We start from the raw sequence: 26,974 nt of genomic DNA, 5'->3' as shown, positions 1-26,974 counted from the left end.
CCAGCGTATGATCTATTCTGAAGAAAGTTCTGTGGGGGTTTTCTAACATTTTAAATTTCCCCCAGATGGGTTCAGCATCTGCTTAATCATCTTAAGACGCCTAACGATCTTTGTCTCTACAACAATAGGCTTCTGTGTTGCTTGTATAAACTTCAATCATTTCTACAAGGATACACAAGAAACTAGTAATACTGACTGCCTGGAAAAGGGTAGCTGGGCAACATGGCTAAAAGGTAGGCTTTTCACTTTGTACCTTTTATATTTTTATTTATGAACCATGTAAATATAATAATTTTGCCCAAAAACATAATTAATTAAACACTCTCTCATGAACCACAAATACCTTCTGAAGACAGTGAGTGCATTAATCACCCAGTGCCTGCACCTTCGAAATCTGACCATCCCTATCGTAAGTTGGTCACTGTTTTCTAGTCTCTCTTCTTCCCTAGCACCAGAGGGAAAAAAAAAACAAAAAAAAAAACAGCCCTTCCCATCTCTCTTCTGCAGTAGATATTTTTACCATTTCTGCACTTTTTTCTTTTCTCCTTGCTACCCTTCTTTGACTTTGGCATTTTAAAATCACTGATGGCAAAATCATCCTTTTCCTTGTGGAGGGCCAACCTACAAATTACACTGATTATGTCCTCTGAACCCTATTTCTTAATTGCTTTCTCTGGGGCTCCCGTCTCAGAGGCCACTCTCTACTGGCAGAAGCGCTTAGAAATGGACATTTTTGACTCCTGACTCAGTGCCCCTCTGGGTGCCTGAGAGTACCTAGTACCTGATCCTGGTGAACTGGAAGCTGTACCGAATAAACATTAATCCCAAGGAGCACCCCTGGACGAGAGGACCGCAAAGTGCCCAAGGAAAAGGCTGGCATCTTTAAGTATGAAAGGAAACACAAACCAAGCAGCAGAATGTGGAGACCAGCACAAGGGAGCCATGTAGCCAGAGCAGAGGCGGCAGCAGCAAGGTCACTGGGACAAGGGCTGCGCACCTGTGGCCACTGTCCACCTGGAAACCAACACTGCTTTCTACTAGTGATATAAAGGTCCACCCAACAAATGCAGGGAGAATGACCCAAAAGGCTCCAGGATAGCAACAAGATAGCACCAATACTTCCAATACCCACTGCTGACCTATTTCATGTGCTGTGGCATCAACTTAAAAGAAAAAACCCAAACACCTACAATGCTTAATTTCCTCTCTCCTGTTTTCATTTCCAAAGAATGCATTTGACATTCTATACAGAAGGCAAGACAGCAGCTTGCATAAAAGAGTAAAACAGAATTCTTGCAGGAATTCTCCGCTGAGCCCCCAAAAGAAGCATAGCTTACATTTGCTTCTGTTACAAACAAAACATACAACCACACTAGTCTGCTAAACAGCTGTACAACACATACCCAAGTTGCAGAGCAAGGCTGGAATGGCCGCTGTGTACACAAACTGCGTGACGACCTCACACACAGCAGTCAGGTGGTTCATGAGGCCGCACGGCTCCCCGTCTGGGGTGTGCACGGGACAGAGGAAACCCCAGGACTCTGGCAGCAGCCTGCGCACCGTGGTGGTCCTCATCTTGGCAAAGTCAGCTCCTCTGTGCACACAGCGGAAATGGGAGAGGTAGCGTACGAAGTTCAGCTTGTCAGCCACAACACAGAGTCCAGAGTCTTGCAGGAAGCCAAGACCTGAATGAAACAAAGTAACTCAAAATCAGGCTGAACTTCTTCACAAATCTTACCTTTCCCTGCCTGGTTCACTACCTACTCTGTGGGAGATGATTATATGAGTAATAAAATAGCAAATAATTTAATGGGATATAGCCAAGACAGCTACATAATTATACGAGCACTGTAGGCCCAAACCTGCAGCAGTATCACCTGTGAAAGAATGGAGATTTCCAGGTGGTCCTGACGCAAATGGTTTAGGGAAGGACACTTGGAACAAGCCTTTACCTCCTTTGAGGTCTAAGATGCCTTTCGTTTTCTGGAAGGCAGCATGAGTAATCTACTTGGTCATTAGAACTGGATGATACAGACACGTTGTCTAAACCCTTCAGCCTGATACCCACTTGTCAAAATTTACAATATGAAATGTCTTCATTAAAAGCAAAAAGTTTAATTTTACACAGAGCCTCAGTGACACAGAAATCTACATTGAGTAAATAATCAGAAAAACATAACTAAAATGAAGCTTATCTATTTAATTTCACCTGTTTTAGAACGCAGATTCCCAGTAGCAAGAAGATACTCAAAAGGTTTTGTAAGGTCTGTTCCCATAGTAAAAATCTTCATCATATTTTCAGTGTTTACGGACACACTGGTTTTCTGAGCTTTCTTTTCGAGAGCTATTCTAACAGATACTAACCAAGCTTCCATTTTTTCCTGAAATAACAAAAAAAAAAAGTAAAAATTTAAGCGTTATAATTACTACAAGTTTCTTATTTACCCCCACGTAATCCATACAGTTCATAACCAAGGCCCACTTGACATGAAAATATCTAAACCATAAGCCCAAAAGAGAGCTTTTTAATCTTTTTTTTAAGGCAGAAGTGCTAGCTCTAGACCAGGGTCCCCAACCTCGACACTGAAGACACCCGGGTTGGGGGTCTGTGGTGGGGGCAGCCCTGGGCCCCACCGAGCAGCACTGCTCCAGGCCATCCACCCTAATGAGAAGAACCAAACTTTTTTGCTTTGGCCTCAGGCAAGTTTTTAATTTAGATGATCTTGAGCTGCTTCAACCTCAGAAACAAGCGACAACGACAAAGCTTCGAGACCAAAGCAGCAACGTCTGTTTCCAAGAACAAAAATACCCAGGAGCTCAAAGTCCCCAAAATACACTCAGCAAACAAGGCACTTGACAAACTAGTAGGAAAGACTGGTAACTTTCTTCTCATATAAAATCTGAAAAACAATGGAACAGGAAGAGAGGACAAGAGGGGGAGAAAAGAGGAAAGAGATCCGCAGAGATAAGGAGCAGACATGGGCAAAAGCTCGGTAACCTGAGACGGGAGGAAGCTGGAAGAATGAGTTAAACTTCAAACTTCTCTGCCAAATGGGAAAAGAGCCGCTGGAACAGGTAAGCGACTCACCTGCAGGGTGAGAATAGAAGCGGTGTGACTCTAGAGCCCATGCTTCTCCCAACACATCACACCTTCTCAAGGCCGAAAGGCAGAAAGGGTACACGTGCAGGGAGGGGAGACAGAGAACAAAGCGCCAAAGGGAGCACGTGGAGCACAACCAGGACGGGACAGCAGGGCTGTGTAAGTCAGAATGGGTGAAAGGATTCACTGCATACAGGGCTACTGAAAAACCTTGGGCCAAATGCATTTCAGCATTAAGACCTTTTCAGATTTTAGAAAGGTCACAGGTACATACACCATGTATCACTCACATCCCTGATGGAGACTGAGGCATCGGTCTATAATCAAGTCCCTACAGGGAAACACACATGCAAGTTACAAATAGCCTCCTGCCCGTCAATGGTCAGATTTTGCCGCCAACTCAGTTTTTTTTTGTTCTAGCACATCTTGGATCTGGAATTGCAGATTAGTGATCGGACACATGTGTGCAAACTGCATGCAGGGAAATAAAAGCAGCAGGGAAGAAACGACCCCTTAGCAGCACTCCAGGTGTTCATCAGTCTTTCTAGGAAAAGGAGTGAGTGTAAAGCTGTGCTAATCCGAAGAGATGAACAGAACGCCTGTGACAGAGAGGGCACTGCGGACACTGAGGGACAGAGCTCCCAGCCGGCAGCTCCCAGCCCTGGGAACCAATCCCACGAATCACACAGACAGCCTCATCTCCACAGCAACACTCCGTGAAACAGCCAAACAAGTCTGAGTCATATGTCACTATCAAGTATCATCTGAAGGTCCCACATTCAGAGGTTCAGAAGCTTAAATACAGCAGGTGAAAAGGTAAAGAAATCAGACACTCTTAAATTCTCTAGAAAATTCCCAATTTTCCCTTCCTTTCCCTTGATGCTCCAACGGGCCACTTTAGTCATGTCTTGCAACTTAAGATCCGTTTTTAACACATGCAGCCTCCCAAGAACCCACCATGCTCTAGTTTAGGTGGAAGGGAAATGTAAATTAGCCTTTACCCGAAAGGCTACTAGATCTACCAATAACAGAAAGCCTCTGTTGACTGACTATAATTTTTGTCAGGGAAATCTAAGCTGCTGAAATTTTCTAATTTAATTTTATGGAGAGAGCAAACAAACAAAAGTTATTAGTTTTTCAGTAAGGATTTAGATAGGATTTACTGACTAAGTAAGGAATTATGAGATTTCTACTTCATCTTCCACCCCACTCTTAGTTACCTCATAGATAAAACCTTTTTATAGGGCTACTATTAACAATTTTTAATGCCATGCAACCAACTTTCTTATACAATCATTTCGTGCCATGCCAACTCTCAATGCGCACAGGCAATCAACACCCTAGTATTAATATTATGACCAAGTTCTGACATCTTTACTTAGTAAAAAAAATTAAAGACACTTGTGAACTTGGTATAGGCTAGGATCTTTAAGTCATTTACTACCAAACAAACAAAACACAGAAAAAAAGATATCACATAAAATGCCAAAACTGGAAGTCACGAGCACGCAGAAAATAACACAGCTGGATATGGTCGCCATCCCCAAGTGGCACCATGGCTCAGCTGCCTGTGCTGACCTTCAGAAACATAAGGAAGAGCTGGCCAGGTGTGAGGACTTCTTGGTTCATTAAACTATCAGGATTCTCCTCCATGCACTCTCCTTTGGCTAAAGCAAAGAGCTTCCGGGTCATGAGACAAAGCACATAGAACTTTTCAGTATTGGATTTTAAGTGGATACAGATGCACTGGCTGTCGGAATAGAAAAAAAGCCTACATCAATTCAGCTGCTGATAATACTCAATGTGCTACTAACCAAGGTTTTCAAACCCACATTTACGTAAAATAATCCTTATTCATTTTCTAAAACCTGGCTTTTCACCTTTACCGGCAATATTAGCAGAAGAACAGAACACAGCTACAAGATCTAGCGCTGTGCTGTCCCACAGAGTGGCAACTTGCAACAAGTGGCTACTCAATTTGAAATTAAATAAAACAATGAAAGCCAGAAGTACAATAAAATGTAAGTGCTACAAAAGAGAACGGTAAGGAAGGCCACAGAAACAAAGCCAGCCCCCGCTGGCCAGGACCAGAGCCCACCCCCAGTCATTCTGACTCCCAGACGACTCACTGTGGCCCCAGACGGAACCAACACAAAGGAGTGTGGGCTAAAAGCACACGTACTTAAACAGAAACTCCGCAGCCTGCATGTCCGGGTACCACTCAGGAAGACTGAGCTTGACTCGGAAGCGTTCACCTAGATAGCTGAGAACCTGCTTTTGTGTGAAGCAACCCTCCTCCGCCACAATCCTCAACATCTGAGAGACAGAGTTCCTAAAAAAAGAGTCGTCCTCTTTTCCCTTGATGAGCTCCTGAAAAATCTGATAATCAGAAAAACTGACAAGTGCCTAGAAGAGAAAAAAAAATTCTTTTAAACCACTCACCAATAATAAATAAACTATTTTATTCATTTAGGAACATTTCTCCTCTATTTTTTTTATACCCAAGAAAAATGAGCAGTCCACTACTGCTGAATCAAAGTGAACTCTCCAAAGTAAGGTACTCCTTGTGAGAGAGCACATACCAAAGCTCTGGTGAGCCTTCCCTCCCATACTGAGTCGGGGTTGGCTGGCAGGACCAGGACAATGTGCCGGAAAAGACGGAGCGTGACTTCCAAGGCCAGGTCATAACAGCATTGTGGCTTCTGCCTTTTTCTCCTGGATGACTCCAGCAGAAGACAGCTGCCTCAAGCAACCCACGAAGGGCAGAAGTGGAGGGAGCAAGGCCTCCTGTCAACAGCCTGACACATGAGCAAGTCACCGGGAAAGTGTCTCCTCCAGCCCTGGGCAAGCCTCCAGGCAGTGCCTACTCCCATCTAACTGCAACCACGAGACCCTGAGCCAGAAGTGCCCACCAACCCACTCCCAAACCCCTGACTCTCAGACTGTGGGCGATCAAGTTTGCTGATGTTTGGAGCCACTGAATCCCAAGGTAGTTTGTTATGGAGTAGTAGGTACATCAATAAGGAGAACCCGGCCATCTACACAGGATCCTGACTCTAACGAACCTCTCCACCACAAAAGGAACATTCATGAGGTCACACCTTGAGTGCAAATCCCAGTGGAAGAAAAAACAGTTCTTTGCGGTAAATAAAGTTCAACATAACTGTGCCGTTCTCCAAGTAGTGGAGGTTCATGTTGACAGCAGAATGCTCTTCCTTCACACTGTGCAATGAAACACCTACAGAAACAAATGGAGCATAAAGTCAGAAGATCAGCAATATAATTGTTCCAACCATTATATCATTTGGAATTGTTTTACTCTCAGAAATAATCAGAACGAAATCATTAAGTTTTGCTAAAACTGACAACGAAAACTGTCCCCTTGCCGTGCCCCCCAGAACCGCTGATATCAATTAACTGAAGCCATGAATCGTAGAATTTCACCAGACTTCAAAGTTTCCCTCAAGAACAGAGACCCCATCTTACAGCACTTCATAACCCCAGCACCCTGCAATCTGGTCAAGAGATGGTGGTTTGATCCAACAGTTCAAATGGAGAAAAGTAAAATTTCAGTTTCAGACAAAGATGACAAAGACAGACTGCATCAACTGATGCAAATGAATAAATGAACAGACATTTTGACTTACTGAGATGCTGTTATTCTACGTATAAGTATGGCCACAATGAAAGGGTGATTTTCAGCTCAGTTATAACGATAAACTGTTTAACTGTAGGGGCTGTCCTAGAAGCAATATGTTGTCTGTGGAGACAGGCGCTGTCACAGAGAGGGCTCCAACAGAGCCAGGCGGCTGTCGGCCAAGACCCCGAGGGCAGTGACACAGTGGCCTGAACCAGAAAACTTCTGAGGCCCAGGACCCCCTCAGGCCAAGACAGGCCACCATTCATCTTCACAAGCAGTAACATAAATACACATGCTCTTTCAGTGTGGAAAAATATGGAATATAATAGGAAGTAGGTTTCCTACTGTGAAATCTTTAAAAACGCTTAACAGAAAAACAAAACAAAAAAATACATACACAGGAATAATATCAAAGATTCTACTTACATGCATCTACTTTTTAAAAAACGGTTTTGAAATTTTCTAAAAGAACATCACAGCAATCACCAGAACCTACCATACTGAGTGTAGCCAGGCCCTCTATTTCTCCATTTTGGCCTTATCATTGCAATGGGGAAATTCCTCCGAGGCATAACCAACATTCGGATGACTTTCTCAATGCCATTGATGATAAAATAGCCTCCCATTTCCTACCAAAAAATGAATTGCAGTCTGTTAAAGAGGGAATATGATGACAGGTAGGTACCTAAACATTAAACTAACTGTAAACGTTGACCTTGCTCCTGGCCAGGTACAGTGGGACATGCAGAAGAGGTGCATACGGGGGAAAAGACCACTGATCCCTTGAAACAGTTTGCCGACATGGCCAGCATGTGAATTAAGAGTCTCCCCAAGTACAGAAAAAAAAGTCCAGGGACACGGGAGGGAGTATGAAAGGAAATCAGGTCATTTTCCCAATTCCACTGTTCAGTATATACCCAAAAGAATTGAAAGCAAGGACTCGAACAGATATTTGTACACCAACTGAAGTTCATGGCGGCATTATACATTACTGCCAAAAGATGGAAGCAACCCAAATGTCCACCAGCTGATGAATGGACTAATAAAAAAGTGGTACATACATACAGGGGAATATTATCCAGCTGAAAAAAGAAATGAAGTTCTGATACATGACAACATGAACCTTGAAGACATCATGTTGAGTGAAAAAACTCAGACACAAAAGGACAGATATTATATGATTCCCCTCACATGAAATAGCTGGAATATGCAAATTTAGAGAGACAGAAAGTAAAAACAGTTACCAGGGGTGGGGGAAAGCAGATGGAGAGTCAATGCATAATGCATTCAGGGTTTCTGTTTAGGGTGATGGGAAAATTTTGGTAATTGATGGTGGTACATGTAACCAACTCCACTGAACTGTATGCTTGGGAGAAGCTGAGATGGAAAAGTTTATGCTGTATATAAATCACCATAATTTTTAAAAAGAGACCATAGAGACAATGACAATTAATTGCAATACATGATCCTAGACTGGCTCTAATAATGGAGGAGAAAACGCCCAAAGGACATTATTGGAAAAAGTGAAAAAAAACCTGAATATAAATTGTAGGCTTTAATATCAATGTTAAGTTTCTTGAACTTGATAACTGTACTTAAATGAGATTACATAAATATCCTTGTTCTCAAGAAATATATATAGAAGCATTAATGCCAAAGGAACATGATGTATGTAACTTACTCTCAAATGTTTAGAAAACAGATTAAGACAGATAAAATAACAAATGTGACAAAATGTTGAAAGATCATAAATCTGGGTATCTGGGTAGGGGTATTTCAGAGTTCTTTGTACTGATTTTGTCTTAATTTTACAATTTGCCTTTGAGTTTGTAATTATTTCAAAATAAAAAGTTTAAAAAAATACACACGCACACAAATTTCCTGGAATTATGTCTTTAAACATGTATCTTTCAGAAAATAAGGGGAAACCTGCCCATTCTTCCCCCATGGCAAAACCACTCCTGAGTCGTACAGCCTCATTCGATCCTCACATCACAAGCCCTACACAGCATGTAGACAAGACACCACACCCCATTTTATCTACCCAGAAATGGAAGCAGAGAAAGAAAAACTGACTACCAACAAGCCTCATGTTTTCTCACTCCCAAATTGCTTCCACTCGGTCACATGGTCTCCAGTGCCCTGGACCCAGCAATTACCTCTGCTTCCTCGTGGTGTTCGATGAGGGCTTTTGGAGGAAGATTGTACAAGTTGCAAAGCTTAGATTTCACCATGATGGGAACATAGCCAAGAAACTGTTTAATAATTCCTTTTGAGACTCCATTCACTGCCCAGCTGATATCAGCCTCAACAAAAACAAGAGAAAAAAAATTACTTAAATAAAAAAGAAAATATCTCGATCTTCGAGAACAAATGAGAACTTTAAAACAGTGAGGAAGAAGACCACAAACTATATTATTTTAAGGTTTGAACTTCAAAGATGGGCTCTTTTAGATGACAGTACTAAGAAAGCATTCTGGTATAAACCTCATAAGGTACAGCCTTCACCCTAAGTTGTGAAGTGCGAGAGCTGCAAATGTCACGTGTACTCACTGTCAACTTCCCCCGGTAGGTACTCCTTCGGCCTCGGCATTCTGCTGGATAAACTTTGAGCTCTTTGCAGATGCTCCCTTTTGGAACTGTGGGTGGACTGATGACCGCATCCACAATAGTGAGAGAGAGACGCTCATCTTGGAAAGCAAATTCGAAGGGAAGTATAGCCTGAAATACAATGCACGCTATTAACTGCTTGCACGTCCAGGGCACTTCTTGAAGACTCTGAGATCCCACATGTCCTACATGCACTGATGCCTAAAATGCCAGCGATACAACAAATCTAAAAAGTTAGGGCTACAGCCAATGCTTTGGAATATAAACACCAATGGCTCCCACGTTATTTGCAGAACAGAATTCAAGTAACATAAACTGACAATCAAAGCCCCCCACATTATCTCAATTTCTCTTGCTAAAAACACAAATTCTACCCAACAGAAACATCAGGTAGCAGAGTGTTCCCTGAGCACGTGGCTCTGTTCCTTCACTTTCACTGGAGGGAATGAAATCTCTTCTTCGCTTCAATTCATCTAATCTTACCCCTTCTCAAACTCCCGGTTGCATTTCCTATGTGCCGCAGCAGTACCCAACTAAACCCCTGGCTGACCAGTCCTCAAGAGAATTCCTGTGTGCAGGCCCACCCCCGCCCATAAACCGGCCCTTAAAGAAACAACTGCCTCCTCCTCACCCTTTCAGCCTAGTGTCGCAGACACTGGGGGTGATTCCTCAATGAGGGGCCTCTCACCACCATCCTCTCCTGAACTCTGGCACACTACCCTCTGGACCACTCAGTGTTGAGCACAGGCCACCAAAGGATGCTTTCACTTTTTCTACTGAAAAGTCAGTCCTGCTTTCCCGGCCATCCCTAAGAAATCTTGCTTTTATAACTCATTTATATCTTCTGCAACATCTCCTTAATTCAGAGCAGTTTTCCTCTTTAAAGCTCTAAGAGAAAAAAAAAAAGAAAACCGTGAAAGTTGACCCTGCACTTCTCTGTCTACCTATGAACAGGTTCAAAACCTTTCGAGGAAAAGTTTCAAGTGATATAACAAGATGTGTGCTGTGAACGGTTGGAAAGCACAGCAGCCGCGGGCCGCTTCCTCACTTTCACAGGACTCAGAATCCGCCCGTCAAACACTACGGTTTGCAACCACATGTAAACCCAGAAATCACAAGTAGGTCTCCCCCTTCGCGACTCGGCACGCCCCACCAGGCCGAGAGCCGTCGCTCACACCCGCGCTTTCGCGTCCGTTTGCTTCCGACGTACCCACCGCGCCTCGAGCGACGGAGAAGCTCAAGTGCCGGGGACTGTGCCGTGAGCTCCCAGCCTCGCTCTGGGACGTCCCGGCCGGCCGGCGCTCCGGCGCCCTCCCCACCAGCTTCGCCCGCCTCGAGCCTGCGGGGCGCCGCGCTCACCTGCACCGCGTGGCCGAGCCCCTCGCGCACCGCGTAGTTGAAAGACTCCACGTGCGCCCGCGTCAGCTCCTGCAGCGCGGGCTCCTGCTGCTCCCGCGGGGACCCATAACAGGGGTCGGTCAGGTGCTTCAGGCTGGGCCCGCCCGGAGCTCCGCGCCAGCGGTCGCCGGGACCCATTGCACGCGGCGGCCGGCACGCCAGGGCGGCCTGCGCGCCGGAAGTGCGTCACACTCGCACCGCCCGCCTTGCCCGTTTGTTTACCGGGTCGACTTGGAAGCAAAGCCCCGAAAGGAAGGGTCCGGCCCAAGCTGCGCCTCTCCGGGGCATGCCCGCCCCTGGTCTCCAAGGGAGACTCGACCCCGCGCGATTCTGCCGGGTGCGCTCAGCTGGGGCGGGAGCAGCGCGGTCTCGGCCCGCTCACCGCTCTCCGCCGGTTCTGGAGCCGAGAGGGCCCATTTCTAGGACGGCCCGCGCCCCCTGCTCCGCATCTCTGGGCCGAGGTCCCGGCGGGGTCAGGGCCGCGGAGGAGAGGGCGGTGGGCCCCGGGGGCCTCTGGCCTCAGGACCTGCACCCGAGCGCCGGCAGGTGCCGTCGGCTCCCTCCTTCTGCCTCTGTAACAGCTTCACTGCGGTATCACCGACGGCCACGGGGCTGGGCGTCCCCCTGCCCCTGGCAATCCTCCCATCGACGCCACCTTTTCCTAGGCCAGCTGGGAACTTTCATTCCCGGATCACTAAAAACTGTTTTTCCCGCTATCTTGTTTGTTTCTGTCTTATCTCGACACCGTGTCACAGGCCCTCCTGTCTGCCTTCCCCGCGGCTCCCCGCCCTCGGCCCCGCCGGCACTCCTGGAAGGCCGAGGCCGTGAGCGCGGAGCCGCCACCCCACCGCACAGCCCGGCTGTGGAAGCGCTCGCTTTCAACAACTCATTTGCTCCCTCGTTCCTCTGAGGCCACCGTTCCATTCTCTGCTCTCTTTGAAAGAAACGTCTCAAAAGCGTTGTCCGTCGTTACTGGCTCCCCACTGCCCCTTCCCTTCGATCCACTCCATCCCACCATCCCACGGGAACTGCTTGTTACAGGTGCATCTCGCCCCTCAGCTTGACCTTTCAGCAGCATTCAGCTCGGCTCACCACGCCCTTCTTTTAGAGACACTTCTTCACTTTTTTTGCAAAACAGCACTCTATCCCCGAAGTTCTCCTATTGCCTTCTGATATCTGAATACTAAAGTGTCTCAGAGCTCAGTTCTGGCCCATTTCTATTTTCCAGACTTACCTTCTGCCTTGATCAATCAATCGATTTATCTACCTACCTACCTACCTATCATACATCCATCTACCATCCCATCCATCATTTATCATCCATCCATCAATCACCCATCTATCATCCATCCCCCTACCTGTCTGTATCTAGCTCTCCACCTAACAACTTCCCTGGGTATCAAGCAGACATCTCAAACTTCAGATGTCTAAAGCAGTGCTTTCTCTTCCTCACCTTCTACTTTTGAAATATCAACATATCTTGTGGGCTCCGTCTTCAAAACATGGGCTGAATTTGGCCAATTCTAACCGCCTCTACTGCTATCACCTTAGCCCAAGAGTTTTTCAATGTTGGCATTACTGACATTTTGAGTTAGATAATTCTTCATTGTGGTACCATGGCCTATTTGTCAAAACTAAGAACTGGACACTGGTGCACTGCTATTAACCAAACTCCAGATTTTACTTGAATTGCACTATTTTTTCTGTTAATGTCCTCCTTCCATTGCAGGATCCAGTCCAAGATGTTATGTTTGGTTGTCACGTCTCCCGCCTCTTCTGGTCTGTTAGTTTCTCAGCTCTCCCTTGTTTCTCATGACCCTGCTGTCTGTGTCATACTGCCTAGGTACCCCATCTGGGTTTCTCTTGGTGACACCAGGGCATGGGTTGGGAAGGCCAAGGTGAGGTGGCCTTCACCGCACGGGGCATGTGGCCGCCTCAGCCGTGGTGATACTCACCTGCATCACCGGGTCAAGGCCGTGTTTGCCTGGTTTCTTCACCATCCAGTTAGTACTTCCCTTTCCCTACTCTATCCTGCAGAAGCACGGCACTAGGTCTAGCCCATTCTTTAAGGGGTGGGGTGGGAATTAACCCCGATCTCCTGTAAGAGGGATATCTACACATAAGATTTGGAATTCTGTAAGAAATATGTCTCCTTTCCTCTTCATTATTCAATCATCTACATCAGGATCAACTCATGTTTGTGTTGTCATTTGGTTTATAATCCAAGACTACATTAGTTTTTTGCTCAAATTGTTCCAGCTTTGGCCCTGGGAGCTCTGACAGGTTGATTCCTGTGATCTGTGAGATGTGCCTGTCCTTTTGTTTCTTGAGAATTTCCTTACTTGCTGGTCCCAAGGCCACATTTAAGTCACCTAAGAATGGCGCACACAGTGAAATTCTCCACGAGATAGAATGTATACTTGGCATCTTTCTCCATCAGAGACTACAGGAAGAAAGGTTTTCATTTCTCACTTTTAATTATTGTTGAGTGGTTAGGATTCATATCAGATAAGCATGTACTGCTTCTAGTTGCAACAATCCTATGGGCACTTATACACAGTCACATGCTCTTGTTTTAAAAACAGACTTTATGCACTTGGTGTGTATTCAGTGATTGTTTGGGAGGTTTTGCTCAGTTTGGAACATTTCTACAGTCGACAGTTCTAGTCAATTGATAAAATATTAATTTTCATTATTAATTGGTGTTCCATTTTTATAAAAAACAGTTCTGAGAACCAATTTAAAGTGCGTTGACTACAGATGCTGTCAGCAGAACGTGCCAACTGTGAAGCTGTTTGAAACCCACTCCCGGTGGAAACGGCAGTGGGAAGTGACCGAAGCAAATCCCGCTTTTACCTGGAAATCCCCAAAACAGTCAGTGGAGTCACAGAAGCATCTCAGTTAACCCTCGTGTTACACACAGCAATGAGACTCGTCAGACTGTATCCAGGCTTCAGAGGTAAGCAAAGAGAGGTAGCTCTTTGGAAGTTACTGGGCTTTTGAGCATGTATGTGGCTTTTCTGTTGCCTTATATGTCCAGAAAGCCTGTTCCAAAGTGGACACCTTGGCAGCCGCCCATGCACACTGTCCTCTCATCTACAGCAAAGGCACCTCCCCAGAGCCTGCCTCCAAGGGCTGAAAACTAAGGAGGCTGGTCTTCTGAAACCTTATCAAACCTGGTAGGTGTAAGTGCATCAGGATCTAGAGTTCATGTCTGTTATATTTACACAAGTTGAATTTCTGAAGACATGTTTCTCAGTGGCTCCTAAGATCACAAGGTTTCAATTGTTGTCTCAATAATCCAAGATGGTAGCTAACTTTGAAGACTGAAATTAACATTGATAAATGCTGGCTAACATTGTATTAATAATTAACAACCTCTTCCTTGAGAAGCTTATTCCTCCACACCTTTAGAGAAAGTGACCCATTGGGTAAGATGCAAAGACACAAACAGAAAATATCCAAAAGGGCTGTATAGATTTCTGAATACCATCTGTGCTGGTTTGTATATATTATGTCCCCCAGAAAAAGCTCTATTCTTTAATGCAATCTTGTGGGGGCAGACGTATTAGTGTTGATTAGGTTGGAACCTTCTGATTGAGTGTTTCCATGGAGATGTGACCCACCCAACTGTGAGTGACACCTTTGATTAGGGTGTGGCCTCTTGATTGAATGTTTCTATGGAAACATGGCCCAGCTCATTCAGGGTGGGTCTTGATTAGTTCACTGGAGTCCTATAAAAAGGGCTCACGAACAGAGGGACCTTAGAGCAACTGAGAGTGACATTTTGAAGAGGAGCTGCAGCTAAGAGAGGACAAAATGCCCCAAAAGCAACATTTTGGAGAAAGCCATTTTGAAACGCAACCTGGGAACAGACGCCAGCCACGTGCCTTCCCAGCTAACAGAGGTTTTCCAGATGCCAACGGCCTTTCTCCAGGGAAGGTACCCAATTGTTGATGCCTTATCTTGGACACTTTATGGCCTTAAGACTGTAACTTTGTAACCAAATAAACCCCCTTTATAAAAGCCAATCCATTTCTGGTGTTTTGCAAAATGGCAGCTTTAGGAAACCAGAATACCATCTGAACAAATGTCAGTCAGATCATTATGCCTCTGCCTGGCCTAACAGAACAGACCCTCTCCAGGATGCTCGCTTGTCATCTGTGCATGCGCCATCGCACAGAAGCGCGAGTCACTGAGAGCAGCCTCTGCCAGAAAGACCAAACTGGAGAACCACAGCGGAAGCTGAAGCATCATGCTCAGAGCCTCCCCAACCACTGGTATCACTGGTCGTGCTTATGATGTTTGGTGTGGTAGATAAGGAGGCAAATTACAATGTTATCTTTTCTGCAAAACTAAGATAAGTTCAATTTTCCAAAATATCATGCAAGTCTGAGTTAACAGAGGTCAGAGATTTTCTTTGGCTTTCCTGTGTTCCCAGCAAGTAGTATGTGGTTGAAAGTCGTAACCGTGTTTTAGCATGCTTCCGTCTCCATTTTCACCGTGGAGTTCCTTGGGGTAATAGCACGATGCTGGCTCCTTTACTTTTCCTCTTCGACTCCAGGAGGTAACTGAAGGACCCCTCTCTGTGCCAGTTTTGCTTATGGTGTCAAAGCAACCACGAACGACAGACCAGCTACACACTGGAAAGGAAGTCCAATCCACCTGGCGTCAGCACCCAAGAAGTCAGAAGTTAATAATCATTTACCTAAACAAAGCCCTTTCTGACTGTAAGTCTGAGTCCGTGAGGTGTCTGACGCACAGGCATTTCCACACCTGTCCCCCAGGAAATGCTTAAGAAAGATTTCTTGGCCTTCTGGCTAATTATGGAAGTAGCTTCATTTCAGAAGGCCCCTCCGGAGTTTGAAGCAAACATCGCTCCTTCACACCCATGGGTCTCATCTCACAATTTGCATCCCAATTCACACAAAACACAAGACACATGAGAAGCCACAGGCTGGATTTTGACAGCTAACAGTGTTTCAATGTTTCACCCTTGAGCAGCTCATCACAGTTTGGAAGGACTATCTGTTGGCTCATGTACTGGGTGATGTGCAGGAGTTTGCAAACTACAGCCAAATCCAGCCAGTTTTAATATGGCCTATATGCTAATAATGCTTTTTACACTTTTTATGAGTTATAGCAATAACAACAACAACCAACCAAACAAAAAACCCAAAGATATATAAGAGACCCTGCATGGCTTGCAAAGTCTAAGATATTTCCTATTTTTGCCCTTTACTGAGAAAGCTTGCTGATCCCTGGGTAACAAGAGCACGGATTTAAATCAGTGATATCCTAGCGTGGTCAACACTCACAGTGAGATGACAGAACCAAAGGGACAAACACCTGAAATCTCATTCCTTCACTTTAATGCATTTATAACATCCATAATATTGATTTATTTCAGAAGTCAGGTCCCCTTGGGTACAGTCACTCATGTCACTGAACTTTCTCTCCACTCTCAGGTGCTGCGGGAGACCCACTGTGGCACCCCATCCTCTCCAGTGGAGCCCCCACCGCACCCACGACAGGGCCGGATCCGCCTGCTTGGTGTGCCCTCGACTGCAAATGAAAACGTTTTCAGTTCCACTGCCAGTGGCTGGTTGTGTTGATCCAGCTCGTTTCCAGCACCACAGATGTTCCTTTACGGGATAACCATCCCGAGGAGCTTGGGGGTCGTCACATCGGCTGGTTACCATGCAGCACCTGCCGCATATCCTGCAGACACTGACACTCAGTATTTTTAGTAAAACGGAGTTTCTAATAACCACAGATATTAAGCGTGAGGGAAGGGCTTTTCTCTCATTAATTAATAGCCTTAACCCATATTTAGCAGATTAAAAATTCATGTGTTTACATCTGCTGCCAGTGCTTCTAAACTGTTTATCTATGTAAATTAAAGCAAGTTTGAGCTCCCAAACACTGTGATGAGAACCAAATAAATTTTCCAACAGAGAACCTGCTTAGACGACACTTGCCTATACCATGAACGCAAATGTCAACATCTGGTCATTCTTAGAGAGGCCTGTCCATCTAAAAAGGATTTTTCAAAAAGCCCGAGGCCTTCTGTGTTTCTCTTTGCTTCTCCAGCAGTGTCTCAGGCATCTCAAAGACACTGATGCCTGCACTTCAGGTTTAACTGGTCAGGGTGGGGGAAGTGGGGAGACAGACATCAACCTTTTTCAAAGCTTCTCAAGTAATTCTAGCACATAGTCGGTGTTGAGAACTTAAAGATCTTCCTAATCTTATCTGTCCTCCCTAGAAGTTCTCGAGGTAGTCCCTGGGCAGGAAAAGGTCTCTTCCAGGAGATAAGAAACTAAGGCACAGAGAGGTGAGATGGCTCTGCTGGTGCTCTGCACTCTAACAACAGAGTCAAGATTGGACTCAACATCTCCAAATAAATAACACCTCCTCTCAGCAACGGGGGGCACTTGAGCAGACCAGACGTAGAAGACTGACCGGGAGAGCCAAGGACAACACAGAAGGGTACGAACGGTTCTGAGCCAACATCCGGCCTGCCTGGAAGAGAATGTGTAAGACAGACGCTTGTTTGAGGCCATGTGAGGATGTAGTTGTTTGTTTTCAGCCTTACTGTCCACACATATATACGGCTGACTCGGTGTCTTAAGAAAACCATCAAGATTGACAAATTTCCTAGCATCTGAATGCTCAGCTCTACTAGAAAATTTTCAAATGTCCCTGTACTTTGGGTCCAAAAGATAATTACAAATCTGTGTTAGCATTTGATAGCTCCATGCCTTTCTCCATGACCAGCCCACAAGAACTTGTCAGGGACCCAGCATCTTACACATTTTAGATGAGTTTGTGGCTTTCCAAGATCTGCTTAGATTTCATTTCCTTCTCAGAAGCTCTCACCCCAACCTGCTGCACTGGGACCTCTGCGTTTGACTTTTATCAGTGACTTCCTTATTTTGCTCTGGGTGCAAACCTGCATTATCCTTAATCTGAGCAAACACCTGGACTTTTATTTCTTAATTCTAAATTCTCATGAGAAGCTAACCCAGTTGGGCCCTTCTCCAGTGAATTCTGACATCTCATCACCCATTGCTGCATCTATTAAATACCTTTTCATTATTCCTTTTTTCACTGTAAGTAGCTCCCACATCTCGTTATGCTTGAAGAGGCACTGCTTTTTCTTTTCTTTTAAAAAAAAAAAATCACACCTGACTGCAGATCTGTTTCCTGGTGTCAGCTAGGAATGCATATGGAGCAGACATCCGTGAAGGGAGACCGTACTCTGGAGAGGAGAGGGCAGCTTTCAAAGGTCTGCTCTGACTTTCAGTGCGCTATAAAAAGGGCCGGTTTATTCAGCTCACATGCAGTGCAAATGGGATCTTGTTATCCCAGGGCCAGGATCAGCCTCCTGAAAAGCCGACAAACTATTAGTCAGTCCAGTAAATGGGATCTACATCCAACAGTAAACATTTATGAGACCTGTGAGACGCTGTGTGGAGCTCTGAAGCCACTTCTGTCCTGCTTTAGGAGACCCTCCCACGGACGGAGGACAGGCCCTTATGCAGACCTTCTCCCTGGGGGCGGACGCGGACACCTCCCTGCAGCAGACCCCCACCCCCAGCTCCTGTGGAAGGTGCTTGGCAGCAAGAACAGAAAGGGAAAGCTACCTGGGGCGGGGGACGGTGGACAGGTGGAGGCTACCTGACTCCCAGAGAGATTTTTACAAGGGTTTGGGGGAAAAAATGAAAAGAGGGAACTCTGCAAAAGTGCATTAAGAACTCTGGTTAAAACAAAGATCGAGAGTCATTTTTCAAAGACCTACCACTCTATCTGGTAAGTAAAGTAAGATATGTTTTTTTCTCTCATATTTAGTTGATGCTCACGGGTTGGGGCAGACGTGCTGCTCTGTTCCTAAAACATGCGGAGGGCAGGATGAGCGCAGTGTTTGCCGTTTGGTGCTGGCTGACACCAGCCCTGGCAGATGACTGAGCAGACGCCATCAGGAACGCGACAAGAAGCTCCCCAGTGCATGCGGTGAGGGCACAAACCAGGGCCGTGGGCACATGCTTGTCCTGCAGAAAGGAGGGCCGTGGGGGTGAGTGCTGGTGTCCACTGCACACCTGAGGCGGGGGCGGCTGCCGGGCACAGAGCAGGGGCACCTGCAGCAGGGGGAGGCGCTGACCGGGTCCCCGAGCTGCGGGCAGGCACTGCGCACAGTGCCGTCTCAGAGGGAAAAAAGACTTTTAAAAGGATGAGACCACGAACAGTCAGAGCCCTGTTTCCCCCTAGAAGACTATTTTGCTCTCCCCTCAGAGATGCTGGCTCCGGTTTCCAATGTCCCACAGCAGCATGGCGCGCTCAACTTGAGCAGCACCCCAGCAGCCCGCTTGTGGGGAGGTCCCCTTCCTTCTTGTGCTCTCCCGTTGTGCCTGGCAGAGCTGCCTCAATTCCATCCGATCTGGCTCTGAAACAAGCCAGCTGGTGACGTCTCCTTGCTCCGGAGCGACCGAGCTTCTCCAGGGTAGCTCCGCGTGCTTCCACCATCAAAGCCTGATGAACGCGGCCTGCTGGGTCTGTGGCTGCTCCACGTCTGGGGGCGGGAAGACACTGGATATAGCTATGTCCACGATGCCCTGGCAAAGCTCTGCATAGAGTTTCCTGAAAAGTGTTTAAAAGAAATACCATTGACAATGTTCATCAAAGTGCAGACGCAGGTTTTCTTCACCAGGACCTGCCCCAGAAACTACATCTCATGACTCCATGTACAAAACTGGTCTCCTCGGTGCATATAAATACCGCAGGAGGCACGGCAGAGGCTAGAGCATTCCCTCGACAAACACCTACTGAAGGCCTCGCAGGCGAACCTGGCTGGTGGGGCAGGGGCAGTTTCCACCGTGTACAACGAGGCGTTTTACCTGCCGTGGTGGGTGCGTGTGGCATGTGGCGTGACCCGGGAATAGCACCAACTCAGAAAGGGGAGGCGCCACCAGGACAGAGTCTCCAGCTGAGATCTGGAGAATAAGTGGAGGTCAGGCAGGAAAAAGGTGACAGGGTGAAAAAGAGGAGAAGGAGAGGGGAGAGAAGACAGGGACAGAAAGAACTGGTGAGAGAGCAGGCGCCCGTGCGCATGTGCTGGGCTCGGGGAGAACAGGGGGCGCAAGCAGAAGGAGCGGCCTGCACAGAGGGAGAGAGGACTCGGGGTACTTGGGGTTGCAGGTGGAGCAAGGGGCCAGGTGAGGCGGGAGACGAAGGCAGAGGCCAGGCCATGCAGGGCCCTTGGTGCCACGCTCAGGGGCCTGGCCTCATCTCACGGCAGTGGAGCCACCAGAGCAGAAAAGCTGTGGCCATGGGGCCCTCTAACTCCTTGGCCACTTATGCCCTGGAAGACCTCTGCCCATTTCATGGGGCAGGACATGGGGACCCACATCTGAGATGGTGCCCACCCACCCAGCCTGCTCAGGACTCATTTGGAATCCAGGTGTCTTGAGCTGAGGACAGGAGCCCAGGCCAGTGTGTCTGCACAGATCAAATCCCGCTTTTAAGTTCAATGTGGTCAAACCCTCCACCTCCCCTTCTGAAGGGAAAGGACAAGGAGGCTCTCGAGGGAGTGGCGGGGGCTTCTCAACAACACAAGCGTAGAGCCCAGAGCCTGGAGCAGCACGTCACCCAGGCCGCGAGCTTTCAAACAGCACCAGGCCAGGGCTCCCCGACGTTCGGCAGGAGCCGCCTCTGAAGGCACTTTCCAAAGGGGACACTGCGGGGAGGAGAGAACGCAGAACAGCTTCACAGGTCAAGCTGGCTCACACCTTGGTGGCATTTCTGGTGCAGGGAGAACAACCTACGCGGCAATGGTGTGTGTGGTGGGTGGGGTTACACTCCCCAAAACACGTGCTCTGGGCCCTAGTGCACATTCCTGTGGGCGGGAGCCCAGGGGAGCGGGATCTCTTGAAGGTGTCGCTTTAGTTGGGGTGTGGCCTGAGTGTGCGAGGAGGGCCTGCGTCCGAGTACTGCTGTCCTTAATAGGCAGAAGAAATTCACAGGAACAGAGAGCCACAGGGAGGAGCCGAAAGCCTGAGGTCAAGGGAAGTCAGCAGAGAAAGGAGAGGACACGGGCACGGGGCGGGAAAACCAAGGAACCCAAGGACTGCCGCCAGCCAGGACGCCACCGACCCCAGGTGGGAGCCAGCCGGCCAGCCTCTGACACCGAAAGCCTATCAGTTCCCGTGAGTAAGCCCACCGTCGTATGGCATTCGTCTCACAGCCGGGAAACTGGACAGTGTGCCTGCTGACATACCCCCCCCTTCATGGGACAGAATGAGTAAGATCTTAACATGCACAAAAACACGGAAACCTTGGTTCATGAATAAATGCCCCACCACTTCGCTATCCCTACCGACCCTTCTCCCCTTTCCTCTACAAAACAAGCAGAACAGCAGTGGCGCGCTGGCTTCTTTACCACAGAAGGGCCCGCAGGCCCAGGTCGGCCCTCTGCCTCTCGCCTCCCAACGTGGTCGGGCCCCTCGGAGCCTTCCAGGCCCAGCCCCAACCCAAGAGTCCTTCCCACCAAAACCCGTCTGCCTCAAAGACAGGGCCCCCTTCCTTCTCTCTTACAGCACCTGCAGCACCTGGCTTCTGTTAGTTTCCTGCAGGGTCTGCCTCCTCATTCTGCACTTCTCAAGGACACTCCCCTTGACCTGTCCCCCCACCCCACAGCTCCATGAGGCGTCTGGGAATCCAGCAGCGGATGGGTGGCCATGTGGGAGCCAGCGCGTGGAAGCCAGCGAGAGGGAGCCCGATGACGCACGATCGTGGGGTTCAGTCGGCACCGGCCCCAGACCTGCTCCTGCAAAGCTCATGCACACCTGGCACCAGAGGTGAGCCAGGAAGGGGAAGCCACACCTCTAACACCCTCCAGCTGCTGTTTCTCCAATGCTGCCTCCCCACGTGACTCCTTCAACACTCAGGTGGAATAAAAGAGCCCATCTACCCTTTCCAGTACACCTGGGGCTATGCTAAATAACAGGTCACTCGCTACCAAAATTGTCCCCTCAAAACAGGAATTGATCAGATTACCTTGACAGGATTGTTTATACTTAGAATCAAACAGCTACTCTGGAGGAAAACGCTTGCTGAACAACTGAGTAAGCTTCTGTGGTGGACCCAATCACACCCCCAACAAAAGGTGCGAGCTTAACCTCAGTCTGCATTCCTGCATTCCCACGTGTAAGTGGGGGCACTTTGAAGATGCAATCCAGTGCAGGTGTGGAGGTGTGGCCTCCTTTGTGAACTGCATCCCCTAACATCCTACTTAGCTGTGGTCAGACTGGTCAGGGTGGTCCCAATCCGCACGCCTGGAGGCCTTGGCACGGCTGTGGATGGAGGAGCTGAGGACGGCGGCAGGCCCATGGTGGAGTGCTGGAGACGTCAGGGAGAGCGCAGCCTGGCCGTGCCCGGGCCCTGGACTTCTAGAATTGGGACGTCAGGGAGAGCGCGGCCTGGCCGTGCCTGGGCCCTGGACTTCTAGGGTTGAGACGTCAGGGAGAGCGCGGCCTGGCCGTGCCTGGGCCCTGGGCTTCTAGGGTTGAGACGTCAGGGAGAGCGCGGCCTGGCCGTGCCTGGGCCCTGGGCTTCTAGGGTTGAGACGTCAGGGAGAGCGCGGCCTGGCCGTGCCTGGGCCTCAGACTTCTAGGGTTGAGACGTCAGGGAGAGCGCGGCCTGGCCGTGCCTGGACCTCAGACTTCTAGGGTTGAGACGTCAGGGAGAGCGCGGCCTGGCCGTGCCTGGGCCCTGGACTTCTAGGGTTGAGACGTCAGGGAGAGCGCGGCCTGGCCGTGCCTGGGTCTCAGACTTCTAGGGTTGAGACGTCAGGGAGAGCGCGGCCTGGCCGTGCCCGGGCCCTGGACTTCTAGGGTTGAGACGTCAGGGAGAGCGCGGCCTGGCCGTGCCTGGGTCTCAGACTTCTAGGGTTGAGATGTCAGGGAGAGCGCAGCCTGGCCGTGCCCGGGCCCTGGACTTCTAGGGTTGAGACGTCAGGGAGAGCGCGGCCTGGCCGTGCCTGGGCCCTGGACTTCTAGGGTTGAGACGTCAGGGAGAGCGCAGCCTGGCCGTGCCTGGGCCCTGGGCTTGTGGCCTCTACACTGTGAGCCGGTGAATCCCCATTGTTACCCCAGTGTGCTGTGTGGGCCTTGGCCCAGCAGCCCTGGCAAACGACGCAGCTGCAGAAGTCCGCGGAAACAGCGTGGCTTTCCCACACGGGACAGCAGGCGTGTCCATGCCGTCCTTACATTTCATACTTGTGCCCCTGGCTGCGTTTTCTACTCTGCTCCTTGATCCCCCGTCGAGACATGAGCTCATCCTGGCCTTTAATACAAAGACTGTGACAATCGAAGTCTCCGTTTAAACCTCCGCAGAGTGCATTCCAGGAAGCAGCCTGGGTGTCACATCAGGGCGTGCTCAGGATACACACATTGCATTTAAACACAAACCCCATGGGGGGCAGAGGGAAGATACAGAGGTGTCTGTATTTAATGACACCCAGGTAAATACTGAATCAGGTGGGAAAAGTATAAAGCAGGAATATACACTTGGTCTGCAATTAACCTCACGGAGAACCAGGCTCCGGGACTCGAAGGAGGGTAAGAGGCCTCACAGCCACACCCTAGCAAGGTGACAACCAAAAATCAGCTAATTCGATGGCGATTAGTGCAGGGAGGGAAACAGTACGGCTCCAGCCAGACCGTTGGGGGAAGCTGCCCTGCGGGGCCGTTTTGGTAGATTAGGGGGTGGCGGAGCTGCAGACCGAGGCAAGTGCAAGACCCCACAGCAGACAGGGCAGTCGAGGGAAACGGGGGCTTGGGGCAGCTGGAGGGGGGAGGCGGTGGGCTTGCAGGTGGAGGGCGGTGCCCGGGGAGCCTGGCCGTGGCCGGGTCTGGTTTCCCTTCTACCACGGGCTGCCCTGGAGAGAACAGGTCACGGTGGCAGAAGGGCAGACGGGCGACAGCGACACGCAAGTGGGTGTAGAGGGCGGAAGGTGGAGGCAGAGCTCCCGGACCCCAGTGGACAGACCCGAGGACGAGGGGGCGGGAGAGGTGGGATCCGGGGCGGGATTCTGGTGGAGTCTCTGGATGGGCAGACACGTCCACTGAGACGAGCAAGCCCGACAGGCACCCACAGACGACCTCGCAGGTGCGAGTCTGGAACCCTGGGCTGCGACAGAGTTTGGTGGCTGGATAAGGTCACCGACAGAGTGTCGTAGACAGAAGACGAGCACCCCGGCCGAGGCCTGAGGCCCCGACGCGCTCTGCAGATGAGGATGCCCAGCCAGGCCCACCACTGCCCGGGGAGCACGGCGTCCCGGGCGTTTCCACTGCTGCGGCACGGCCGAGAGGGCCAGTGCGTCAGGCCGCAAAGGGGCCACTGGCCTTGGCAAGATGGACGTGGTGGTGACCGTCAAAGATCAGGACAGACACCAGCAGATGGGACCGGGGCTGGACAGGAGTCGAGGGAGGAAGCAGGCAGAGGGAGTGGTCGCTGGAGCAGGCACAATCAGGGAGGGGCTCTGCTTTCTAAAATCGATGGGAAAATCGGTGTGTGGGTACACGCCGACGGGGAAGGGAGAAGGCAACCGTGCAAAGGAGGGCAGCACAAGGGCAGGAGGTGCAGGAGACGGAGGTGGAGGGTCCAGAGCACGGCGGAGGGACAGGCAGAGGGACGGGAGCAGGATCGGGTGCAGGAACACCCAGACACGCTCTCTCCCCTGCTGGCCGCCGCCTCAGCCTCCTAGTCCATCCCCGGCCACAGCTCCGAATGGAGACCTGCTCGAGCACATTCTCTCCTAACACCCTTCCCTCTCCACTGAAGCACTAGCCCCAGTTTGCAGTCAGGGTTCACTTTGTCCTCTGTCTTGCTCAGTCTCTCTCCGCTGGGGACGGGGCCTGAGGAGTCAAAGGGGGACACGGCTGCACGGTGAATCCAGCCCGGACGGGGCCAGATGGGCCGGGACAGCTGCAGGGCCTGGGGATGAAACGGAGCCACAGTGCGGGGTGACGGCACCGGGCCCATGGCAGGGGCTGCTCGGAGGCCGGCGTGGTGGTGGGGGCTGCACCTGGTGGACGGAGGACTCTTGCGCTCCTTTAGAACAACCACCTCAACTTCCCCAGGATGCCGGCGGGGAGCTACGGAAGGCTCCTGCACAGGTGAACGATAAGATGACAGTGGGACCAAGTCCAAGAGGCTCCCCAGACCTCCAAGGCCTTCCACGTGGGTCCCAGCTCACCTCTTCACCCCCATCTCCTTATTCCACGCGTCCACCCAGGAGAACCGGAAGTTCCCGGGGGGCAGGCTCCGTTCATCCGTCACCCCCCGGGCTTGCCTGGAGCTGGCGTGGAGCACACCCAGTGGACCCGGATGCTGCGCCCCTTCCTGAGGGGCTGTCCCCACCGGCCCACGGCCTGCCTGCAAGCACTCCTCTCCTGCATCCCAGCTCCCGTCCCACCGTCTCCGAGGCCTGCTCAGACCGCTGCCTGCTGAACCTCGGCATCGCCGCCTTCCCACCGGAGGACCCTGCTCACCCAACTCGTCCCGGGAGAGGGTCTCCCTGGCAGTTACCAGCTCCCTCGCAGTCCTCACCGTGCCTCCCCACCTGGGCACAGACTCGCTGCTCGACAGGAGCGGGGACCCGGGGAAGAAACGGCCCGGCCACGTCCTCCCAGACGGCTTCCCTGCCTGCCCTCCCTGGCAGCCAAGGTCCACGAGGGGCACCCTCCATGGTGGGAGCTCCCCCTCCCCAAGGCCGGTGCTGCCAAACCAGCTCCCCGCTCGCTGCAGCACGGGGCGTCAAGGCTTACTGAGCACAGGCAGGGGCACCATTGACCTCGATGAGCCAGACCGCCAGCTGCTCGTCCACCATGAAGTCGAATCCGAAGAGCTGGAAGCTTTGGTAGGGGAGGTGCCGGGTGCTGATGGCGGGTTCCACGCTCAGGAGGCAGCTCCTGCGGGGACAGCGCAGTGAGGGGCAGGGCCAGGACGCCCCAGCCACCGTGCGCAGAGCCCGGCCCGGCCCAGCCCCCTCTTTTACGGTTACTACCAGACAAAGATGATCACAAAGAAAACGCCACGCACAAGGGCTCGTTTCAAAGACCCTGCGCCACCCATGTTCTCGCAGGGAGGGGCTGCTCGCCTGCATGGCACACGGCAGCGGGGCCACCGTGGCCGCCTCCATCGCGGGTGCTGCCGCCACGTCCGTCAGGAATAAAACACTTCCAAGCCACTCACCATGGGAAAAACAGACTCTCGTTGGCGAGGAGCAGAACGTGCAGAAAGAACGACGGACTCACGCAGTTCTTTCACCAGCTCCAGTTCTTGCCAACTTTTGCTAATTAAAGGATTTAAGAGCTACAAATATTGAAACTAAATACTGAAATCTAGAATAGAATTATTAGCATCAACTACTGTTTGAAAACATTGAGGAATTTTAGTGACTCAGAAGAAAGCTGAAATTGAATTTCAGAAATAACGATGAATAATTATGTGAGCTCTGAGGTCGGGCTGTAAGGTCAGAATCTTGGACGAGTTTTTTAACCTTTTGAAGTCAAGCTTTGATTTCCTTATCTACACAATGAGGGCACAAATAGTCCCCACTCTCAGGATTGCTGGGACAGTTCAATGAGATGGTTACATACGGAACGTGGGTAACTCCTGGCATCTGTGAAGCATTTAATAAATTTAGCACTGTATAAACTAGTATATTTTATTAATGTATCATTAATTATGGTAACCACAAATCTATCATTTAGGAATAATAAACAACTGTTATCTAATGCTACCATCCTGAAAATTATGGCATTTTTGCTTTATGGAGATCTTCCCTGGTTCCTCTCGTGACTGAATGTTAGGACCAAATAGGAATCTATCTTAATACATAGACTGCGGTGATTCCAGCGTTACTGGAGGTGACTGTCCTTCTAACAGCTGCCTGCTGAGAGGGCGGAGGGAACCGGCTTCTGCGGGCTAACTCCGAGACGTACCTTTTAGGGAGATTTTTAACTTGTGACTTTAAAGAAACTACATCTCTGTGAACTTGGAGCCAGGACCCTGTTTCCCCAACACTCCTCTCCTTTTCTTTTCTTCTAAAAAGGAAAATATTTCTATAGATATGTTTAAAGCTTCAAAAATAAATTTTGGACATATCATCCACTTAAGAATCCTTTGGAATAAAAATGTCTTGTCCCAGACATTTTTAATTCAGA

At 49.6% G+C, this 26,974-nt stretch overlaps 2 protein-coding genes and 1 long non-coding RNA gene across 10 annotated transcripts in view; 1 reads left to right on the top strand and 2 right to left on the bottom strand.

The window, feature by feature from the left end:
- POLR1B (RNA polymerase I subunit B) overlaps window positions 1-10,914 on the bottom strand; it is a 28,468-nt gene extending 17,554 nt beyond the window's left edge. For 2 of the 3 annotated variants that reach the window (XM_037807649.1, XM_037807650.1), the window contains exons 1-9: window positions 10,710-10,914; window positions 9,294-9,461; window positions 8,900-9,046; window positions 7,237-7,369; window positions 6,202-6,338; window positions 5,283-5,506; window positions 4,679-4,850; window positions 2,210-2,381; window positions 1,404-1,685 (exon numbers count right to left, since the gene is read on the bottom strand). In XM_037807649.1, coding sequence (XP_037663577.1) covers window positions 1,404-1,685; window positions 2,210-2,381; window positions 4,679-4,850; window positions 5,283-5,506; window positions 6,202-6,338; window positions 7,237-7,369; window positions 8,900-9,046; window positions 9,294-9,461; window positions 10,710-10,886 — 1,612 coding nt within the window. In that variant the 5' untranslated portion in view covers window positions 10,887-10,914. Of the gene's footprint in view, window positions 1-1,403; window positions 1,686-2,209; window positions 2,382-4,678; window positions 4,851-5,282; window positions 5,507-6,201; window positions 6,339-7,236; window positions 7,370-8,899; window positions 9,047-9,293; window positions 9,462-9,981; window positions 10,205-10,709 lie in introns of those variants that run through there. The other variant, XM_037807651.1, reaches the window with a different exon arrangement.
- A 1,687-nt stretch (window positions 10,915-12,601) lies between these two features.
- Window positions 12,602-16,680, top strand: LOC119512915. Its single transcript, XR_005212479.1, has 3 exons — window positions 12,602-13,707; window positions 15,313-15,478; window positions 16,217-16,680. It is a non-coding gene; the product is annotated as an uncharacterized LOC119512915 (long non-coding RNA).
- Window positions 14,714-26,974, bottom strand: part of TTL (tubulin tyrosine ligase) — a 28,611-nt gene continuing 16,350 nt past the window's right edge. The window contains exons 6-8 of one of the 6 annotated variants that reach the window (XR_005212459.1): window positions 25,600-25,717; window positions 18,611-19,385; window positions 14,714-18,135 (exon numbers count right to left, since the gene is read on the bottom strand). Coding sequence is in view for 5 of the 6 variants with exons in the window: in XM_037807687.1 (XP_037663615.1) it covers window positions 24,507-24,914; window positions 25,600-25,717 (526 nt within the window). In the remaining variant the exon portion in view is untranslated. The other 5 variants (XM_037807689.1, XM_037807688.1, XM_037807690.1 and 2 more) reach the window with 5 other exon arrangements.

The sequence above is a fragment of the Choloepus didactylus genome, chromosome 17 (genome assembly GCF_015220235.1).
Source record: "Choloepus didactylus isolate mChoDid1 chromosome 17, mChoDid1.pri, whole genome shotgun sequence".
Taxonomy (NCBI): domain Eukaryota; kingdom Metazoa; phylum Chordata; class Mammalia; order Pilosa; family Megalonychidae; genus Choloepus; species Choloepus didactylus.
The sequence above is the reverse complement of the archived record's forward strand: the minus strand, read 5'-3'. Positions and strand labels throughout refer to the sequence as shown.